This window comes from Nylanderia fulva, unplaced genomic scaffold (genome assembly GCF_048542155.1).
Source record: "Nylanderia fulva isolate GAGA-0341 unplaced genomic scaffold, ASM4854215v1 Scaffold10, whole genome shotgun sequence".
NCBI classification, from domain to species: domain Eukaryota; kingdom Metazoa; phylum Arthropoda; class Insecta; order Hymenoptera; family Formicidae; genus Nylanderia; species Nylanderia fulva.
The window spans coordinates 5408359-5428262 of record NW_028189193.1 but is presented as its reverse complement, the minus strand read 5'-3'; the positions used below and the strand labels follow the sequence as shown (position 1 = coordinate 5428262).

At 27.4% G+C, this 19904-nt stretch overlaps 4 protein-coding genes across 8 annotated transcripts in view; 1 reads left to right on the top strand and 3 right to left on the bottom strand.

The window, feature by feature from the left end:
* Positions 1-808: 808 nt before the first annotated feature.
* On the bottom strand, positions 809-5599 carry LOC114931991 (uncharacterized). Its single transcript, XM_029304155.2, has 4 exons — positions 5294-5599; positions 1924-2035; positions 1586-1739; positions 809-953 (listed from the first exon to the last, which is right to left on the bottom strand). The coding sequence occupies exons 1-4, from the start codon at positions 5465-5467 to the stop codon at positions 809-811; spliced, it is 585 nt and encodes a 194-aa protein (XP_029159988.2). The 5' UTR covers positions 5468-5599.
* The window catches only part of LOC114931983 (uncharacterized), a 114642-nt gene continuing 98048 nt past the window's right edge, over positions 3311-19904 (top strand). For all 4 annotated transcript variants that reach the window (XM_085483275.1, XM_085483272.1, XM_085483267.1 and 1 more), the window contains exons 1-2: positions 3311-3936; positions 4243-4293. The gene's annotated coding sequence lies outside the window, so the exon portion shown is untranslated. The remainder of the gene's footprint in view (positions 3937-4242; positions 4294-19904) is intronic.
* LOC146725260 (odorant receptor 13a-like) lies at positions 7456-12449 on the bottom strand. The gene is made up of 7 exons (XM_085483237.1): positions 12422-12449; positions 11768-12049; positions 10751-11201; positions 9971-10070; positions 9745-9867; positions 8493-8648; positions 7456-7636 (listed from the first exon to the last, which is right to left on the bottom strand). Exons 1-7 carry the CDS (start codon positions 12432-12434, stop codon positions 7580-7582), a joined length of 1182 nt encoding a protein of 393 aa, XP_085339363.1. The 5' UTR covers positions 12435-12449; the 3' UTR covers positions 7456-7579.
* Positions 13849-18577, bottom strand: LOC114932058 (odorant receptor 4-like). Of its 2 annotated transcripts, none has more exons than XM_085483230.1 (7): positions 18562-18577; positions 16759-17028; positions 15642-16131; positions 14836-14935; positions 14478-14597; positions 14264-14419; positions 13849-14051 (listed from the first exon to the last, which is right to left on the bottom strand). In XM_085483230.1, the coding sequence occupies exons 1-7, from the start codon at positions 18575-18577 to the stop codon at positions 13998-14000; spliced, it is 1206 nt and encodes a 401-aa protein (XP_085339356.1). In that variant the 3' UTR covers positions 13849-13997. The 2 variants fall into 2 exon arrangements, with proteins under 2 accessions (XP_085339356.1, XP_029160065.2); XM_029304232.2 differs by having other exon boundaries at positions 15642-16113.

Sequence of the window (19904 nt, the reverse complement as noted above, 5' to 3'; positions counted from 1 at the left end):
AAAAAATAATGCTTTTTTTAAATAAAAATTTAATGATTTCGAATTTTTTATTTGATCATACTTCTCTTTAAGCAAAGGTGTATAGAGTAAAGCAGAAGAGTTTTATATGATTTGAGTTTCAGCTTCGATCGATTGATTTGACAGATCGATTATCGATCATTAGATGCAATCGAGCAAGGCCGGGATATAATAAAATTCAAGATATCCCTAATTATAATCGTGTATTCATATAAGTTTTTTAACAATAAATATTGTGTCGAATAAATAACATAATTAATAATGAAAAAAATGCATATTTTTATTAAGCAAAATTTAAAAAGATTTTTTAAAAATTTTTATTATAATATTAATATAAAAATTGCAATTTATGTGTATCAAACAAAGAATTCTTTTATGTTCTTGAATGAATGACATTAATTAACAGGACACGCAGAAGATATTTAATTACTTTTCTGATCCAATCTCATATTTTCTAGAAGAATAAGAGATTATTATTATAAAAATACCAAATACAATTTTAAAACAATTTTTATTAAAAACTGTTCTTTTATTAATTATAATAATATTATTTCCATTTTCGCATGAGAATGTTTGTATGAAACTAAAATATCTTAAGTTTATTAGATGATTATCATTACAGTTATGATACAAAATAAGACATAATTTCTAAAATTTTCTAATAATTCTAAAATATTATTTATTTTATATTATTTATTACTAAACTTTAAATTTGTTTAGTAAGATTTTTATATAACTTAGTTTAAGGAAACGGAAAAAATCCTTTATAAATATGACATTAATTTTTGCGTTATCTTTTTTCACTTTGCAAGAAATTATTGATGTTTTCTTTTTTACAGGTATATTCTGGTGGACATCTCTCGATGTTACCGTACTCAATCGCTTTTCGGAATTCAGCGATCGTTCTGTCGTAGTTAGGTTCTGCAGGTAAGCTTCTGTAAATATACAAATTTTACATGATTAATATTCGATATTTCAATTGATTTGATAGCAATCAATTTGATAGCAATCTTTAGAGTGCTTTTACAAAAACGCATTAGTTAGAATTCCGGGCTTTAAATTTATTTAAATTATTCAAAATTTCGAAAGCCACGATTACACAAAAAGATATTAATAAATTTTAAAAAAATTTCAAATTTATGAATAACAATTCTTCCACACTGTCATGTACATCAAACATGTAAAATTTTCACAATTTTCGGTACCATTTTATTAATCATAAATACACATACACGCATCAGGATTATATATTGTTTGTATGCGAGAAAAAGCCACATGTGAATATTACAAAGAGAAGATTCAAATATATAATAATCGCACAATTTAAGACCTGGATTTTCTATGGTTTATTAAAATTCCATTGGTTATTGGGTTATTTTATAATTTTTGCGCTTTTATAAAATGTAAAGTGCATCAACTATTGAATATCTATAACTTATTAAAATATGTTTTTTTATAAATGCTTTTTTGAATAATTTTAATAATACGCTATTAATTTTAATTTTAATAATATATTATTTTAATTATTTTAATAATATATTATTAATAATTTGAATAATATACATACTGGGGCATCAATTTTGTCGCTTGCCAGAGCATTTCTGCCGCACCGAGATACTCTCTCGCTATGTGTGGTTCTTCGCAGGCTGCTCTGTATAAACAGGTATCGCCAATTAAATATCCCAGAGCTAGCGAGAGTTCACCCTCCGACACAATATTTTCTGAAATTAGTCGAAAAGTGATTATCTCAATTATATATATAATTTTTAACTATGACATATACGTGCGTATTTCCGTTGAACTTTTACAAAGCACAATAAAATGTTAATTATTCTCTCGTACAGCAAATTTTTGTCATTGCAATTAAAGTACCATCGAATGAACGTTAATGAATGCTGAAATTACCTTCCTCTAATTCACGTCCTTTGTAACCGTGCTGTCCTATATAACCGGCGCCAAATACAACTGCTTTGAGCACCAAAAGAAGCAGCAGATTTGACAGATTTAAATTGAGCACCTATAAGATTATTTAATGTGATTGTAGTTCAACTTTTTAAATTTTTCTTTAATTGAAATAGATAATATTTAAACCTATAAAATCTATATACAGAGATTACACTCACACATAAAATTATTTATAATTATATATGTATAATTATTTTAAATAAGTATATATACAATTATATATTATTTCTTATATTATATTATTATTATTATCATTTATATTATTTATTTATTAGTTGCCTTAAATCAAAATTTAAATAAAATCTATATATCTAATGAAATAAAATTTAATACGAATAATAATTGAAAAACTAATTATCAAGAGCACAACTACAATTTTTGTTTTATTTATTTATGTTACAGATCAACAATTGACGACACCAATAAATTGAGAGAGGAGGAGGAGGCCTAGGAAAGGCATCGGGCGCCGGCAAAGGAATCCTAAAGTGAGTAATTATTATATATTTATTAATTATATTAAATCAAAATTTGTTAATTGTATTAAATTAAAATTTATAAAATTATTTTATTATTTTTTTATTATTAGATGTATGAAAAATAAAATTTAATACAATAATAATTGCTTGAAAAATTAATTATCTTGTATGAGTACTACTATAATTTTTATTCTATTTATATGTTACAGGTCAACATAGCTTGCAGTTCGTTCCAGTAAACTGTGTGCATCGATTGATAAGTAACAAATTATTATTTTTACGAGGTAACGGTTTTGTAGAGATTAGAGTGTGAAAATGTAGATTGTGTAGATTGTATGTAGATATTAGTTCCGTTACCTCTAGAATAATTAAGCACATATATCTGATGCGGCATAATGATTATTTTGGCACGAAATTTTATTAAACAAAATTAAATTGATTGAGACATAAGTCTAAGATTAGAATTTTTTAATTATTACCTCTTTGAGAGATATTTTGAGAATCTTATTTTTATTTAGTATATAGCTTAAAAATCATATCTTTACAATATTTAAATTTTTATTAAAATTTTGTGTGATTTTTGTGTATTGACTATCAATAAATAATAATAATAATTTAATAAAAAAATAAATAATAATTTAAATAAATTAGTATTTCTTAAGAAGCTTATATATAATAAATTATTTTTGTATTATATTTTTATTTTATATTTCTGGATATATTTTTAACGTTTAGATATGATGATATATCATACTTTATTATTGTCCAATTAAGTTTATAATTAATAATTCAATATTAAATGTTAGGAAAATTGCACTTTTGATAACTTCACAATCGTATGTGCACATACAATAAAGAAACTTATATTAAAAATCTGCATTTACAAATTTTCTTAGTTTATTTGAATTTTCAAAATCAGGGAATTACAGGGAACTTTTTTTACAAAATTTGAGCAGGTACCCTTTTATTATTGTCCACAATTAAGTTTATAATTAATAATTCAATATTAAATGGTAGGAAAATTGCACTTTTGATAACTTCACAATCGTATGTGCACATACAATAAAGAAACTTATATTAAAAATCTGCATTTACAAATTTTCTTAGTTTATTTGAATTTTCAAAATCAGGGAATTACAGGGAACTTTTTTTACAAAATTTGAACAGGTACCCTATAATGCATTCGAAATGCAAAATGTCACGCGCTCAAGTGCGGGAGTGTCGTGTAAAGTATCGCGCGCTTAATTAAATGCGGAAGTGTCATATGAAGTTGTAAAGTATCGCGCACTTAAGTCCGAGAGCACCGTCCAAAGTAAAGTATCGCGCCTTTTGATGCGGGAGTGTCGTTTAAAGTGTCGGGCGTTTTAGTGTGGGAGTGTCGTTCAAATTTCAAGTATTGCGCGTGTAAATTTAGGATTTCTACCTGAAAATCCTGACTAGGAAATCTGAGAGAAGGCGCCAGCGGAGCAACCTTGCGGTAAATATTATTTGTATAAAACTTTTGTTATAAATATACATTAATTTTATTCCTATATTTGAATGGTTTAAATAAGAGAGAATAAGAAAAAATACTTTTTACATATAAAAATTTAAATGAAAATTTATAAGAAAGTTTATATTTAAAACAAGGGTCTTTAAAATTTTTAAAGTTAATATTAATCAATATTTGTTAATTGTTGTATGTTTTTTTTAAATATAAAATTTAATGGTTATAATGATAATTTTGAGAAATATTAATTATTTTGAATGCTGCTTTAATTCGAATTCTATTTTTATGTTATAGATCAACGTAGCTTCGTAGTCATTTATTAACTCCGCTGTTGTGCATCGATTGGTGAGTGAACTATTTCATTAGTAGTTTTTGAAATTATATTATAGATATATAGATTTAGATTGTAAATTGTATATTATGTAGATTTAGATTGTAGATTGTAGATTAGCGATTATAAGCGCCAAAATGAATGGATAACTAGAATAATTTCTGTTTAAAAAAGAACAGAATATATATATTTTATAATATATTATATATTTAAACTAATTTATTTTATAAAGCACACTCTAATGATATATTGTATATTATTAGGATATATTATTACTTTAAGGAAATATAGTATCATTTAAGGTATCATTTAAGAGGGAATAAAAAAAAACATTTTTTTGCGTAAATAGAAGATATGTTGGCTTGTCCAGAAATTATTTATGGTCAAAAAAGGCCAATTTAAGAAAATCGATACTTTAATATACGATATTTTAGAAAATCCTAAAAAAATACTCGAAATATGAAAAAGTTTTTTTAAGTCTTTTCTATAAAAAATTTCAGATTTGACTTTTAGTTTTTTTAAATTTAAACTAAAAAAGATCTCAAGTTTAATCATAAAAATTTTTTATGGAAAGGATTTAAAAAGACGATCACTTTCATACTTCGAAAAAAATTTTTTTAATAATTTTTCAAATAATAACGATTTTTTGAAATTGATCTTTTTTCGAACTTTGATTCTAAATCATTTCTAAACGGATCAACGTATATCAACTTCCGGTTTATACAAAAAAAATTTTTATGTCTTTTCGAACGATGTATAATATGGAAAGTTCCATTTGAAATTTTTGAATTAGGATCCCTCTAAGACATCTTGAAAAAACAACTCCCTTAAAAGAACCCTCGAAATAATCAAATACATATTTCGTGGTTTTTCATCCTTTTGAACCGTTTCCAAGATATAAAGGATGAGGACAAATTTTATGAATATCTACGATATATCGATTATTTATCACTGATAAAAAATGACCATAATATTTGACATCATTGCATAATGACACTGAATTATTTTGATTACCTGACTGCTGGTCGTCGATCTTTGCATGAATTCTTTCGCGATCTCAGCCAACATTGATCCGGCGTACTTTTGATCACTGCTTCTTTGATAAAATTCTCGATTATCGGGGGCTCGAGCGTACACGCCACAAATTATCAGCGTGGCAATCACAAATACTTGGGCCTGAATCATCATCTTCCTCGATGACACACGTGCGCGTTTTCGACAAGATAATTTTCCCGCCAAAAATGATCATAAATCTCGGTAATCGCCTTAGATTAAAAATCCCATGTTCGCGATTCTCATTTAGAGAAATATCAAGCAGAATTTGTCTTCGCTCTTTTGCGAAATTAAAGCTGTTTAATATATCTTTAATAAGCGCAAGCTATATAACTTATACACTTAAGTGTTCCCAAATCGAGAGATCAACGTAACGTGCCTCTAGGTTCGACGTTAAAGTAACTTTGCGGCGAAATATCAGCGTACTTTTATATTAGACGCGCTTTCGGCAAAGCGTGAAGCCGCTCCCTTTTATCCATGTTCATCTGAGCTCGAAGTCCTTTGATTTTCTCCATTGTGACAATAGACCACGCAATTGTTAATGACCGCCCATTAGTCTCTCCAACGCTCTATGCGCGCATTTTCTTCTTGCGGGTTGACGGAAATAAGCGGTGAAAGCACATCACTCGCAAACTTTTACCCGAATAAAAAGTCGACGTTGGAATTAAACGATGTGTTCACGTAGATCGAAATATTTCGTCTATTCCAGGAATTTTTTTCCAACACGTGTACTCGTTGACATTTATAGGCGTTGACATTAGTGTCAAACGAAAAAATTCGGGCGAAAAATTCGGACGGCCTATAAATAAATATTGAAATACGCTGACGTAAAAAAAAAAAAAAAAAAAAAAAATCGGATCTTCAGTCTCTCTTTGTCGAGAATTAATATCGATCGAATATAGAGTTTTTGCAAGTTCAGTATTAAAGCTCTATTTTAGTACAGTCTCGAAATACGCATGAGCAAGCTAGAATCGCTAACTTTCGGTTATAGGCGGAATAGTTGATGAACCGTGTAACGTAAATTGTCGTAATCGTACGGTCTATAGACTCCTTCATCAAATATGTATCGATAAAGTGCACTTGCGTGAGCAATTCTCCTCGTGGAGGACCAAGTCGCTCGAATATGCGTCGAGCGGAAAAACAAGCTAACGAAAAAAAAAGAAGAAAAAAGGAAAGCGTATTCCCCGAACTTCCACTGCATACTTAATGTGAGATCCGACTCCTGTAAAAGTTCTCATTTAATAGTTGCCGCGGCCTCTGCTATCTTCTCGTTTTCGTCACGTTTCGTTTCCTCATCTCTCTTTTTCCTCCACCGTAATCGTCTGCTGCATTTCTTATTCATCGCGACCGTCTGCTCGCGTACAAAGTAAAATACATGCCCTTTATGTCTCAAGAAGACAACTTTTTTTTACGTATATAATATATGCTTTAATAAAGAATGATGTTCTTCGGATCAACCGGAGAATTTTTATGATTCGTATTTAAAGGACATAAAAATTGATTTGCGAGAATGCAAAACACAAACATATAATAAAAATATCTTTTGTATGCAATATAAAATTAATCCATACCAAACACATAAATTATTTTAATTCTTTAACTGAAATTTTAACAAATCGAATTGAAAGTTAAAGAAACAAAATAGGAGCAGTCGAGAGGATTTTATCTCGCGTAATATGATTGATAACAATTATTTGACTATTTCTTTGTATGATAAATTAATGAATTTTTTTTACATAATTTTATTATTTTATAAATTGTTTATTATATTTTTTGTCGTATATTTTTTTATCTGTTTCTGTCTTTACTACTGGCGCTCTCTGAGCTACAACTGTTCAAAGCTTATACATATCGTGTTATAAGTATCAGCTGTTGATTAATAATATAAATAAATTATTCTTAGTTATTTGAAAATAAAAATACGTAGTAATTCGTACGATAATAAATTCAAAAATATTAATATTTTTACAATTTATGTGTAAATAAGAATTTTTACCAGTAGTTCTTTTTTTTAGAAATTCTTAAAATCTTGTAATATAAAAACATTTCTGCGTTGCATTATATAATTTATATATTTATTTTTTTTATAATCTAACATTTAACTTTATCTTGTACTACTTTATTAGAGTCTATACATTTTACAAATGGCTGGAAAACATACATTGCTTTTATTATAACTGATATATAATTTTAATAAACAGTTGATATCGATTTTCTTTTGCATTATTAAATCATTTAGTTTTCGCTCTACAAAGTGTTCATTGCGCAGAGAAACGACATATAAGTCACTGATCTCTTTAGAACCTAAAATTGAGGTACGATATCGATTTTGATCTTGAAGATAACTTTTTGAATATTAATACATTTTCAATTAGTATGACTTATTATAATTCTGATGTTTGACAAAAAGCTTATACGTTTTTTTCGTATATTGAAATAGAACAGAATTCAAAGCTTTTTATGAAAAATAATGAAAAATAAAATATGTGCATTCATATAGTACACTGAAAAAAATATCATGCAATATTGCTACTTATATGGAAGATTACATATTATATGTAATTTTATATGAAATATGTTCTTAAATATTTTCGAGATTAAAAATATTTGACTGAACATGGAATTACACATAGGAAATGCTATTAAATAATGTTATAAAAAAATACTTATAAAATAAAGTTCTAATAAAGTAAAAATAGTAAATTTAAAATTACATATGATTTTTGCATAAAAACAGTAATTTTACCTATATTTTACTTGTATTTTTACATTAATATGTATTTTTACTTTAAAAGAAATGGAAAAATAAATTACAGTTAAGGAAGTAATTTTCCAATTGTGAACAAGTAATTTCCATGTAAAAATACATGGATTTTTTCAGTGTGTCTATATGTACACTGTAAAAAAATATGTAATATATTACACAAAAATATGTAAAATTACATAAATAATAAGTGTAAAATTACACAATAAATAATAGAAATCTTTACCTTTTCATTATTTATCATGTAATTTTACATTTATTATTTATGTAATTTTACATATTTTTGTGTAATATATTACATATTTTTTTACAGTGTACGCATATAAATGTGTTAAAATTATACAAAGAACAAAATGATTTTTGACAATTATGGATAGCTATGTTATATTTTCATACCTCGCTGAAGAGTTCTCGGTTGAAGGAACAGAACCGACCGGCGGTGATGTGTAATGGCGACCGAGCACGACACATGATGATCATTAGCGATTTTGTTTCGCACGCTGACAAGTTGTACCAACTGCAGTCATACACCGCGTATGCTATTTTCGTGCTCTGGAATGTCAAATTCAGAGGATTCCCAAGGAGAAAACATGAGTTATAGTAACGCAGAATGAAGAAGCGCTCGCACTAAATATGTATAAACGCGAAAATTAGAAAACCCTATCATAGAAAATTATATATAAATTCACAGAAAGCTCACATACTCATTTTTTTGTGGCAAAATCATTTTTTTTTACAATATATATAATTTTCTTTCTTTTTCGATCGATGCATATTACCGATATTAGTACTTTGTGTATCTTCTTCTATATTTTACATTATAAAAAAATCATGTTTATCGATCGTTTACAGTTTTTGATTTTACTAATTCATATTGTACACGTATATAAATTATAAATTATTAAAATAAATAAATGTTTTGCCTTATATAAGATTTCAGAATAATATTACACAAAATTAATACTTCTGTTTATAAAATAATAGATTATTTCTATCATTTTTATAGATAAAAAAATGAACAATTAACTTACACATTTGAAATTTTCACTTTTTGATTAAAATTCTAAATATTTTGTTGTTCGGTTTTTTTACAGTTTATTGTTTGCGTGTATATTCATCTATTCTTCTAGATGAGCATTTTTTCAAAGTCAGTAAATAATATATCAAATAAAATAGCAAAAAGCGTTGTGAGAAAAAAAACGTATACTGGTTTCGCTTGTTAACGTTAAAGGCGTCATGCAGATTGCCTTAATACGAAAGCGTGCAGTTAATGAACATAATATGTCATTGTCAGGACAAAGCAATTTCGCTTTCTAGAATATAGTATTTAGAATAGAATTCTAAAAAAAGACGAGAATAAAGTTCTACTAAAAAATGTTAATATTGTAATGCTTTTTACTTTATTGTAATGCTTTACTGAACGAAAAATATATTTGATTGTGTTCATCGAGATAATATTATTTACAAATATTTAGATTTTACTTAATTTTTCTTTTCGGGGATTTGATCCGAGATGTAGATGTAATTTTAAAAAAATATACATAGAAAAATTACCGAGATATATTAAGATTTACATTAACACATAAACAAGAAATGATTAATTACGTTAAACACATTATTAAAAATTATGAAATTATAATCGCGTTACCTCGATAAGTAATCTTTCGCCGACGTAACAGTACAGGTACAACTGCAGCAATATATAACTCACGTAGATAATTAAGAAGATGATTTGAAAGATGAAAAGTTCGTTTATTTCGCCAAATATCGACTATAAAATAATGAAGGATTGTGACGATAATCCAATTAGTTTTCTCTTTTTTGTTTTTTTTAATTTTTAACAAGATTATCTGTCCTTTCTCTGTGCGGCTCACCATGAACGCTTGAAAACACTGGAAACAAAGTTGCAACGAGCATCCCAACATTTGTATCAGAAGCATCATGTTGAAACAGTTCTCGATTGTTTCTGCAAATCTTATGGAAAATGCACTTGTGTGAAGATAAGAGTATTTCTTCATGAAATTCTAGCTTTAAATTTCAATCATACTTATTTCTCTTAAATAAATATCATTAATTTCGATACCTTTAATCATACGGAAAGTTTATAAACATATATTTTATAATATAATATTTTGCATAAAAATCCAATATATCTTGAAATAACGCAACATTTAGCTACGAGCAAATATCACAAATGGAATAGTTTACTTTAAAATATCGAAAGATTAGTTATTTTTTAAGGTTGAATTTTTTAAACGCCCAACTGGCTAATGATGATAAAATTATTTTATTTTTACAGCAACATATTAAAAATTTTAATTGTTCAACCTTGATTTTAATTTCACTGACATCCAACTTATTTAATTTGATTTTATCACACCTGGACTTTAATAATGATATTTTCATTATTAGCCAGTTGGTCGTTTAAGAAATATCAACCTTGATTTTAATTTCACTGGCATCCAACTTATTTAATTTGATACACTTTTTTCACTTCTTTTTTGGCGCGTTTGAAGTTTTCCCAAATGTCAAATCTTTTACCTGTCAAATATTTCACTGTGCTGATTTGTGCTCTTATTAATAAGTCAGAAGGTGATTATCCAAAAAAGTATATTATGCTCTCTTGCATCTCATTTCTAGTATAGATTTCTCACCTGTTGATATACTGGTGTTTCCTCACGATCTTCCTCAACTCTGTCTGGAATTCCGGTCGCGTGCGGTCAGGTAGATTCATCAATTCGCGACGTAAATTCGTTAATTGACCGCATATATGAAGCACCAGAGTGGCGATAAAAGTGTCAACTGCTGTGTAAGTAGACGCCGCGTACGTAGTGGCGATCAACTGTCCTAGGAAGGTCAGTTCGTAGAAAGGACTGCTGCTCGTGTTGTAAGGAAAATATGCGCGAAAGAACAACTGACGACCGGTATGTCGGATGTTGATGAATCGAAACATTATGTAGGTCAGCACCACTATTTGGACCATCACGGTGCTGCTTATCGATAGCTTTCGGGTGGCCCTGGCTATGTCTGACATTAGCTTGCGATCTCGTTTACCCACAGTCACACTCCAGTCCCTCCTCATGCTCGACATAAGTATCTTCAGGGCTTTTTCAGAACGTAGACAAAATTGGAAATATTAATCCTATACGAAGTTGGACTCTATTTCGGTATACTTTCTCTATTGCGACATCAGGCTCCAAATATATGTGTGATAATATATTTTTTTTAATGTAAAAGCATTGAAAAAATATCTACAACGCGCCTTTAATTTATTCAAATATTCGACTTATATTCTCTATAAAAATCTATAGATATATATATCAAATTCCGACACAAAAAATTTACTCTAAAAATCATGGTAATTTTGGGACAATATGGTATTGGAAGAATTTTATAAGAGTTTTTCTGATTAATATTTACCACAATAAAAATATTAATATCTATACCACAATTAAATATGGTATAAAATATCGATTAATTTTACATATTAATATTTTTTATCGTAATAAATATTAATCAGAGAAACTCTTATACAATTCTTCTAATATCATATTATCCCACGATTAGCATGATTTTCAGGGCAAATTTTAAGAGAAAATTCTCTCCGTGTATCCCGCCTTGAAAAATTAAGGTTGGTGATACTTTTTTGGTATGAACATTTTCATATTTACATTCACTGCTTGACCAAAATATGATGATCTTTAACATCGAGATCGTAATCGTTATATTTCCCATGGAGAAGTTTTCTACCACCAAGTCAAAATTGCCCCAGATGAAGAATAAATTGGTCGACTGTGGCACGCATACGAAACAAAACATTGTTAGAATTGGAATTATCGGCCTGTAGCTAGAAACTTGACCGAGGTTTCTACTCTCCGGCCAAATTCCCATAAACATCATAGTATAACGATTCCATCCGTGCGCGTATTCGAAGTCTACCTTTTTAGACATAAAGATAAGATGTCAATAATTGCGAAATTCTTTCTGGAGTTTGGTAGCACTTTGTGGCACTCTGACGTTAATATTAAAAAGAAAGAAGTCAAATTAATTGATTGAAAGATATGAATAGGTAAAATATTTATCCCAATTAGATCAAAATAAATTAACGAATAGAAAAAGAAAAGATGTATTTTAAAAATTAATCTTTGACGAGAAACTTGATTATATATGTATATGCAATAATCGAATAAATTCTTAATGATCTTAATAGAACGCTCATTGTCATTTCGATTAGCTTTATGAAATTCTTGCATATTTTGATTTTTTTAAAATTGACGAAGTATTTTTAGAGGGAGAGATTTTTTGAAAGAACAAATTGAAACCGACCTCCTTCGACATCTCTTGAGGTTTTCGCGACAACGACGTTAAAGTAACTGAAAGAATCTATCTTCAGGCGCATGCGAGTCTTGACGACGCATGCTCTTTGAGAATGTTATATTAAGGAATGTAACACTATGTGTGTATCCGACAACACATGATATTCTACTTCTCTTATCAAATCAGAAGAATAAAATGATTATTAACCGGGATGAATATCTTTCAATGTAATACACAATTTTTATTTTAAATAATTTATTTGAAGTATATTATTTTTAATATTTTTTGTGAATATAAGCAATAGTAGTTGTAATAAAAATGAGAGAGATTCGAATATTTGATGAAATATTTTTTAAAAATTAGTTTTAACAAAACAGAAAATTTGAAATATTTTACATTTTTCACAAGCGTTTGTATCACTGTTTACTATTACTACTGTTTTGAAATTATTAAACATTTCTGAGTTATATACAGCAGTCTATCAATATTTCTAATTATCGAACGAATAAAAAATGATAAAATAATTATTAAACTCTTAAATAAAATAATATTATATTATATTAATTAAATCATATTATATTGATATTATTTTAAAATAATATATTAATGTTGAATACGAATTATTTCGAAAGCAATGTTACAATACAAAGGTTCCCTCTCTCGAAGAATTTCTCAAGCAAATCGTGATGATACATGGAACTCTCATGGTCATTGTATACATTCTATATGATTAGTAGTTGATATTAAAAATATCTAGCACATATTTTATGTCATATTATTACTGCTACATTGATTACTTGATAAAAATATAAAATCCCCATATATTTTGTATATATATTTTGCACGGTTTGCTACAAATATTTTTACGGAGTTAATTTTTTCTAGGAAAAAAATAATACTTTGTATTAAAAATAGATATATTAAAATCTATAGTGTCTCTCCTGGGCATTGAAAATCATATCGATCCATCGATCGAATTATATGATTTGATAAATAATTAGCATTTGTCTTGAAAAAGTGATCAGATATAGATTTGCTTATATTATAATAATAATAACATAGTTTTCTTGAATTTACTATTAAAAATGTGTAAAGGATAGTAACAGAGGATAATGAAAAGCATATCGATCCATCGATCGAACCATATAATTGGATAAATGATTAATATTTGTATTGGAAAAGTGATCAGATATAGAAAATTGTTTAGTTTTTATATCGTTTTAAATTTTTTTAGCCAAAGAAAAATGGTTACGCAATGTTAATAAATTATATATTAATTAAGTGAAATATTTTTGTAATGTAAGATTGGAGTAAATGTTATACAAATAATACATTAAAAAATATGAATAACTGCTATTCTTTAAAATTTATATAACTTATAATCATATTTGTTCAATTTTTCATGATATGCTAATTGATACAAACGAATAAATAATTTTCTTGCGCACAAATGTATGTTTATTCAATAAAAGTGATGTTACAGGGGCAGTGCATGTAAATCTTCATTGCTTTCGTTATTCGATATAATCAATGATAAATCGATATAGTTACAGTTGTTATAGAATTAATTCGATATTATTTCCTTTATTCTCTTATTGTTAATAACGCAGATAAATATCCCATCGAAGTTTTTACCGCCTAAATAGAGTGAAAATTATAGATAAAATGTAAATTTTTTTGTGAATGATAATAATGATGGATCATCGTATAAAGAAAGAAAATATATAAATAATATTATAATATAAAAAAATATATAAGAACAAAGCATTTTATAAATAAAAAAAATGGTTATTCTTGTTTAGCGACTGCATGTAAAGCAATGTAGTTTTTCTCGTAGTTATATATCTTACTATTCCGAACAATTCTAACGAAAAAGTGCCAAATTTTCCAGCTGTCAATTTAAGCGGAATCGCAGATCGATATACGATAAGCATTAAGTCTTTCGCATCTTTTGGCGATATATCGTACCATTTGCATTCATACACGCCATACGCCATATTGGTGCTCTAAAAAAATTATATTTTTGTTTTGCATAAGTATAGTTAATATACATAATTTCTTTACCTCTTCCAAGAGTCTTTCGGCAGCGTAACAATAAACATACAATTGCGTCAACACCATAGAGATATAAAACGCGAGAAAAAATACTTTGATAGGAGAAACGTTCAAATTGTCCATTAACAACTGAAAATAATACATTTTTAGTGTAATAGTTACATGATAAATATCGTACTTATATAATTCGAATGCGATGTACAATAATATCCTGAAAAATAATATTTTTTATTTTTTCTATTTTATTTTTATATAATTATATTTGATTTTAAATTTAATTAAATTTGACATTACATTTTAATTTTATATATAATGTTTTTATAATATAATATAGAAATTATATACATACACACCCAAATTTACTTACCGTGAAAACTTGAAAGGTTACAAGACACAATTGTAAAGATGCACCTAGCATATGCATAAACAATACTGAACTGTAGCAATTGTCGATCGTCTTTGCATTACTTGAAAATTGATACATTATATATTTATATATATTCTCATCTTATTATTAGAAAATTTTACACGGTTGAAAAATCTTGAAAAATGTTCTTTCGAATTTTCAATTTATAAGGTAAAATTGTAATTTTATTATTTCATCACTATATATATTTCATTTTATTATATATACTTAAGTTTGATAATTTTAAGTCATTATAGCCACACAAATCTTAAAGAATATCTATTATTTTACATTTATCTTCTTGCTTCTTCTTGTCTATATAGTATATTGTGTATCAAGTGCGGAAAGTTGACAATTGGTCACGAGTGCGGGGGACCACCTCACACGAGTGAACAATTGTCAATCCGCACTTGATACACATACTATTTTGTATTGCAAATGCAGGCAAAGTGGCTGTTTCGGCGCGTTTTCTGTGCGCGAGGCGGCCGATAGCATGCCGCCATCTTGCCGCAGCACGGTGGGGGAATAGCCGTGTTCAATACATTTCCTACGGCCTGAGCCGTATACAATGACTTTTAACGCGGCTCAGCCGTAGATAATGGCTTTGAAACCAGCTTATTCACTCACCGCGTCGCCGCTAGATGGCGGCGAGGGAAATCGGCCGCTTTCGGCACAGAAAACATGCACCGAAAGTGCCACATTGCCTGTACGTGTAATACAAAATATGTTAAAATATTACATAATACGCTGAAAGTTATCGAACGTACCTGATTAAATACTCGTGTCGTATAACAATCGCAGTTAGGCCTTTTCTAAATTTCGAGGAACATATCGATCTATTGACTAAACTGTCGATCAAATTGTTGAGTGTGGTTCGTAGATTAATTAGTTGTCCACATATATGCAGCACGAGTGTCGAGATGAAGCTGTCAACGCTATAATTGCCGAGAACTGCATACGTGGCGCCGAATATTTGCAAGAACCATGTGATTTCGAAATAAGGACTGCTTTGAATGTAGTCGAACCGATAGTAAAGTTGTCGTCGAGGCTGATGAAGAGTTTTTAAAAAAATCATGAAACGTAAAAAGTATCCAAGCATGAGTGTGCCCATTACAGCTATCAAATATCCAAAAGATAGACTTCTGCCGCTTCTTGCTAGCTTCAACATTGTATTTCGTTCCGAGTTGCTCTTCGAAGTCATCCAATCAGTCATAATCGATGTTATTAGCATTCGAAGTTCTTTGAAATTAAACATGACTTATATTATTATAAATCTGAACTAACAAAGCAAATTATCTTTGTATAAGAATTGCTATTCAATAGCAGCTTCCTATACAGTACACAAGTTTGCAGCAATATTGCAACAACATTGCAATATTGTACATTGCATAGCAATATTGCAGAAAAATTATATAGGCATGAATTTGCAATATAGTTTAAACAACGTTGCAGCAACATTTCAGAAATATGAAAATAAAATTTACGCAAAAAATATTAGGTACAGACCATTCAGTCCGATCATGTATTTGGCACATTTCTAAATTTCTAATAATCTAATAGTAATATTACATATATATTTTATTGCATTATTGCTGCAATGTTATAAAAGAATGTTTCTAAAAGCGGACATTTTACCATTGCCACAACATTTCACAATGTTTATGCAATGTTGTAATATTGTAATAAAATGTTGCCACAATGTTGCTGCAATCTTGTTGTGCTGTATGGGTTTAGATTTTAGTAAGGAAAATTCAACTTGAAGGTTTATATTAAAATATAATAATTATTAATTCCTTATTGTCTATAGTCTATTATATCATTTTTATTATTTAGATCACGATAAAATATATTTGATATTTTTATTAATGAAAAATAGTAACTTACTCTTGCCATGATATCTGGTAATAGCCATCTTGGATATTGCCATCAAGCTAAAATTGCAGGCAAGAAAGAGTTCAACCATTCGACTCACGTTACCCCACGCACGAATCACATTTATTATTTGCGGAGTGATTACATAAATACCCATAATAAACGTAGCAAGCATGAATCCTATTTTTGATCGACGAAAAACATTCAAAGAGACACTCGGATCGGGCCATATGCCTAATATCCGCATACATTGTCGGCTCAATATAAGAGCGTAATTTAAATCTGACAAATTATTCATATTTTAGAAGAGATATTATTGCTTAATAATGATAATTTAGCTAAAACTTTTTTTTATATTATTTTACAAATTTCTTTTTTTAATATGTAAATATAATTTTTTCACATGTATATTTATACGTCGTTAATTTATCGAGATATTTTTTTTAATATTTTATAATTACATATAATTAATTATTATAGTATCAATTATTTTTTATATATTTTTAATAAATTATATTTAAAATTTGTTCCCCCTTATATTTTTGTATTTGTTAATTAATTAAAAAAAAACATAATAAATTCAATAACACGAGATTAGTTGGTTCCTATAGCTTTATTTTCATTATTATTACATTTTTCGGAGCCTTTCATTACATTATTTTAAATGTTATAAATTACGACATTTTTTAACATTTTTCTTAAAAAGTTTATATTGGAAAAGTTAATATTATATAACAGACTATAGACAAAGTAAATATAAATAATATTATACTATTAAGAGATAAGATTTAAAATTTTTTATCAATAATATATTTTTAAATCTCTATTTTTTAACAAGATTACTTACATGATTTTATATTATTATACTAACGAAAAATGGTTTTGATTATATTTTTAAGAGGTTTAAAATTATCGATAATTCTGTTTATGACATGAGTGAAATCATTATTCGATTGATGTAACTCAATCATTTCATTTATACGTCACATTTAATCTTACCATTAAAAATACTATGATTCAATCTGTATGTCGAAAGCAAACATTTTTTACTGGCGTACAAAGTTTCATATCCACTCTGACAAACTTTAGTGAAACATGAAGTTCTATGAAAAGTCTATAGACTGTTTGCAAAAAATTATCAGTTTTGTAAGCCTTTGCGACGAATTATCAAGTGAATTTCTCTTCATTTATAGAAAACTTTTATTTTATTTGCACAATGTGCAAATATTATTATACACTTTTTGTACAAAATATTTTTTTATTTAGTAAACATTTAATAAAAATTGTATTGAATATCAACCGGAAGAATAATTATTTTAACAGAAAAAAATATTTTTTAATATTAATAAAAAGTAAATATAATGTAAAAATAAACAATAAAATATAAAATATACAAATCGTAATATATATATCAAATTAGTATACAAGATATAAAAAATAATAAAGATAACACATAATTTTCCCGAGATGTGCAGAATAATTTGTTAAATAAAAACAGCAGTTTATTTAATGAGCAATTAATTAAATGAGCGATTTATTTATAAACATTTTATTAATTTTATTTTGTTAATTTAAACATTTTATATTAATTTTTTATCACGTAGATAGTAGTTTAATAATGATTAATCGTGATCGAGATTTTTTTGTATAAAGTTGAAATTAAAATGCAAAGTTTTATCACTTATTTGGAAAGAAAAATTGATTTTGAAAATAAACTTGATATTATACAATTATATTTTATATACAATACGATGATCTTTTTTGAAGAATATTGTAGTGTGTACAATTTTACTATTTTTCCAAGATATATTCTACCTTTGTTAACATTCATTGATGTTCACTGAATAAGAATTATCGTTAGACTGCATCGCTCTTTACAATTATATCAAACCGCTTTGATTTTGCGCTTGCTCAGTACATTCAGCGACTAACATTTACCAATATGTTTGTAAACCCTTTCGAATACAACAGTAATATATATGTAGTAAGTAACTACCATGACAACCACAATGCGCTGAATCGTACATTGTGAAAACAGCACTTGCTTTTGGACTATAAGCAAGAGAAAGGAGGGGATTCGGGTTTCACATTGTAGAGAATTTTAAGGTGGGATTCGTTTGAAATTCACCTCCAGAAAGAGAACACACCATTATTTCATCAGTGGCTTCTACGAACAGCTGTGCATTTCAAAGCAGTTTAATGATTAAATTATGATTGCCACGAAGGAAAAAAGAGGATGTAAAAGAAGTTCAGAGAAACATGTGTCAGATGCATTCATAACAAGAATAAAAAAGGAGAATATTCCCTCGGAATATTGTGGATTTAAAACGAAAAAAAAAGAATGCAAATATGTTATTAAAGGGAAGAATTTGTTAATAAGCATTAAAGATTCGTGTCTACAAAATTTGAAAGAGAATAAACAATAAAAAATGTTTGTAAAAATTGTCGATTATTATTCGACTTGAGAAAATCATGGAGTGTTGCAAAAGTGCTTCGATATATGTATATAATGCCAATATTATATAATGTTAGTGAAAAATTGTTCTTTGATTGGTGATGTGTTTGTGAAAAATTATTTTACGATATTAATGAAATATTGTTCTTTTATTAGTGCAAATTAATTTCAAAAATTATTTTTGTAATGATTATCATACTGTGTATATAGTGTGCGTATTATATTTTTAACGGTGTTGAATAAATTAGCATACAAAATTTATTATTATTATAATTAATTCAATATAATATTAAGTGACAGTTTATCAAATTTAATAATAGATACGTATGAGACATTATATGTAATTTCGGAGTAGTGTTGTCAGGGCGAAGAAATACAATATTTCGTCCCAAAAGAAGAAATTTAATTGCTTCATACAATTTTCATTTGAATATATTAATTGCTTCAAATTGTGTTTACGTATTTTAAGTTTTTATAATAAAATACATGCTTAATAGGCAATTTAATGGCTTTTTTTCCTTATTCCATAAACTCGTGAATGCTAACAGACTAAAATATTATTATTCAAAAATTTGTATTATTTGGGGTATAAATAAATTTATCATTATAATCGTTGTAAATTCCTATTCGTTAATATTAACGAGATTCATTAATAACTTTATCAAAACAAAAACAGAATAAAAATATTGGATTTTTATCTAAT